At 45.5% G+C, this 2,004-nt stretch overlaps 1 protein-coding gene across 1 annotated transcript; it reads right to left on the reverse strand.

The window, feature by feature from the left end:
• Positions 1 to 350: 350 nt before the first annotated feature.
• On the reverse strand, positions 351 to 1,561 carry LOC137950011 (probable carboxylesterase 18). The gene has a single exon (XM_068796341.1). The coding sequence runs from the start codon at positions 1,496 to 1,498 to the stop codon at positions 473 to 475; it is 1,026 nt and encodes a 341-aa protein (XP_068652442.1). The 5' UTR covers positions 1,499 to 1,561; the 3' UTR covers positions 351 to 472.
• Positions 1,562 to 2,004: the final 443 nt, after the last annotated feature.

Genomic DNA, 2,004 nt, shown 5'->3' on the forward strand with positions numbered 1-2,004 from the left:
TAAAAAATAACATTATTAATGATCTCCTGTAAAACCCTATTATCCCATGTCCTTTTTTCTTGTTTAAATTTGTTCAAGAAAATGAAGTATGCAGTGGACAGGGTCTCGTATAATACACCGGTTTCAATATACGCCAACCTTGGGAGGTTTGAGGAGGCTTAGGTGTTTGTGCAGAAATGGAAAGTGCGGAAATAAAGAAAGATGTTGTTGATCAATCATTTAACTCTATTCTTCATTATTCACTTTGTTGTTTACATGTTATTTATTCATTTTGTTCTTCATACTCTAAGTTGTTGGTTAATTCAAACAGATTTCAAGCCTTTATCATTCAAAACAGGTGTATCAGATAATTTGCCTTCACAATATTTAAACATTCATTCATTAATCTATATTGAGACTTACCGGAGTCCTTTTCCATTTCAGATCAGTCTTCCAAGTTATTATCACAGGCTAGGATGGGAACCAAAGGCTTTTACCATCGCCTCGATAATTGCCGCTTCATGAACGCTTGGAATTCGCCAATCAGAAGGTCAGACTCGGGCAATTCCGGAAATATGTAAAATGCGTGAACCGCGTTTTCGTATTCGATGAGGTACGTCTCTTTGCCGTTTGCCCGGAGCCACTCCGCGTACTTCCTTTGCCTGTCCTGTAACGGATCGAAACCTCCCACCACCACGACGGTTGCCGGGAACTCCAGTCCTGCTATCTCGGCAGTCGACTCGGCTCCATGTAGATACGCCGCCGGGTGATTGCGGTCCGAACCTTCCGGCAGAAACGCTTTCCAGAGCCAATCTGTCCTTTCCAAGTTCACCAGAACCGCCGATCGGAGCCGAGTCTCGGACTCGGTCCTCTCCTCTCCACCAAAGAAAGGCTGTATCGACACGACGCCGATAATTCTGAGGGATGGGAAGGAGCCCCTATTCTTGCAGAACCGGACGGTGACGTGGTGGGCAATGTTGGCCCCCGCGCTGTCTCCAGCCAAGAAGACGGTCCCAGAATCGGCCACGGGGGCGAAACCCTCGAACGTCGGGTGCTGTTCAACCCACCTCAGCACGTCGAAGCCGTCTTCGTACTGCGCCGGGAACCGGTGGTCCGGCGCGAGGCGGTACTCGACGGACACGACAACGGCACGGAGTTCTCGGGCAAAACGGCGGCAGACGACGTCGTAACCCTTGGACGCGGCGGAGAGGAAGGCGAAGCCCCCGCCGTGGAAGAAAACGACGACGGGGAACGCTTCCTCAGCGCTGGAGATCGGAACGGGGACGTAGACCCGGATCCAGAGGCCCCTGGCGCTGTCGACCGAAAAATCAGCGGTCTTGACGCCTTTGATGGCTTGGGGAGTGGGATTGGCGCGCGCGTCAAGGAAGTTAATGAGGCGCCTGTTGATTGTGCCGTCGCGGCGGCGACAGGCGTCGGTGACTGTGTTGATGAGGGCGAGAGAGACCCTTGTCTTCCAAGGGAGAGACGGCGTCTGCAAGGGCTTCGCCACCGACGACATATTCACGCTCCCGGTGAATCTTCTCGAGTCGATTGGCCTACAAATAGAGGTGAATTCGGGTTTTGATAACGATGAAAGGGGAGTGGCTGTGTCTAACACGGAGTGTACCTGTCGCCCAATCAGTGCTCTGATTGAAAAACAAGAATTGATTTTCCAAAAGTACACATTTCTAATAAAATTACAGATAAAATTTTATTAAAGCCTAATTAGGAAATTACATGGATTTTTTTAATAAAAAATAAAAAATAAAATAGAGCTGTTAATACCTTTTCTAGGGAAATAAATAGAAATTCATATTAATCTCATATATTACCATATTTATCCGATAATTTTTTTTATAAAATGAAATACCCATCTTGGTTAGAAATTTTTACCTGAAAAACTATATGATTTTCTTAGTAAAAATTTTTAATTAGAAAAATATTTTCAAAAAATAAGAATATTTTAACTAGAAATATATTTTCGGTGTTTCCTAGAAAAGGCACTAATCACTTATTTAATTTTAG

The sequence above is a fragment of the Aristolochia californica genome, unplaced genomic scaffold (genome assembly GCF_029961685.1).
Source record: "Aristolochia californica isolate CCGP_79_NKW_82.1479 unplaced genomic scaffold, dmAriCali1.0.hap1 SCAF_14, whole genome shotgun sequence".
NCBI classification, from domain to species: Eukaryota; Viridiplantae; Streptophyta; class Magnoliopsida; order Piperales; family Aristolochiaceae; genus Aristolochia; species Aristolochia californica.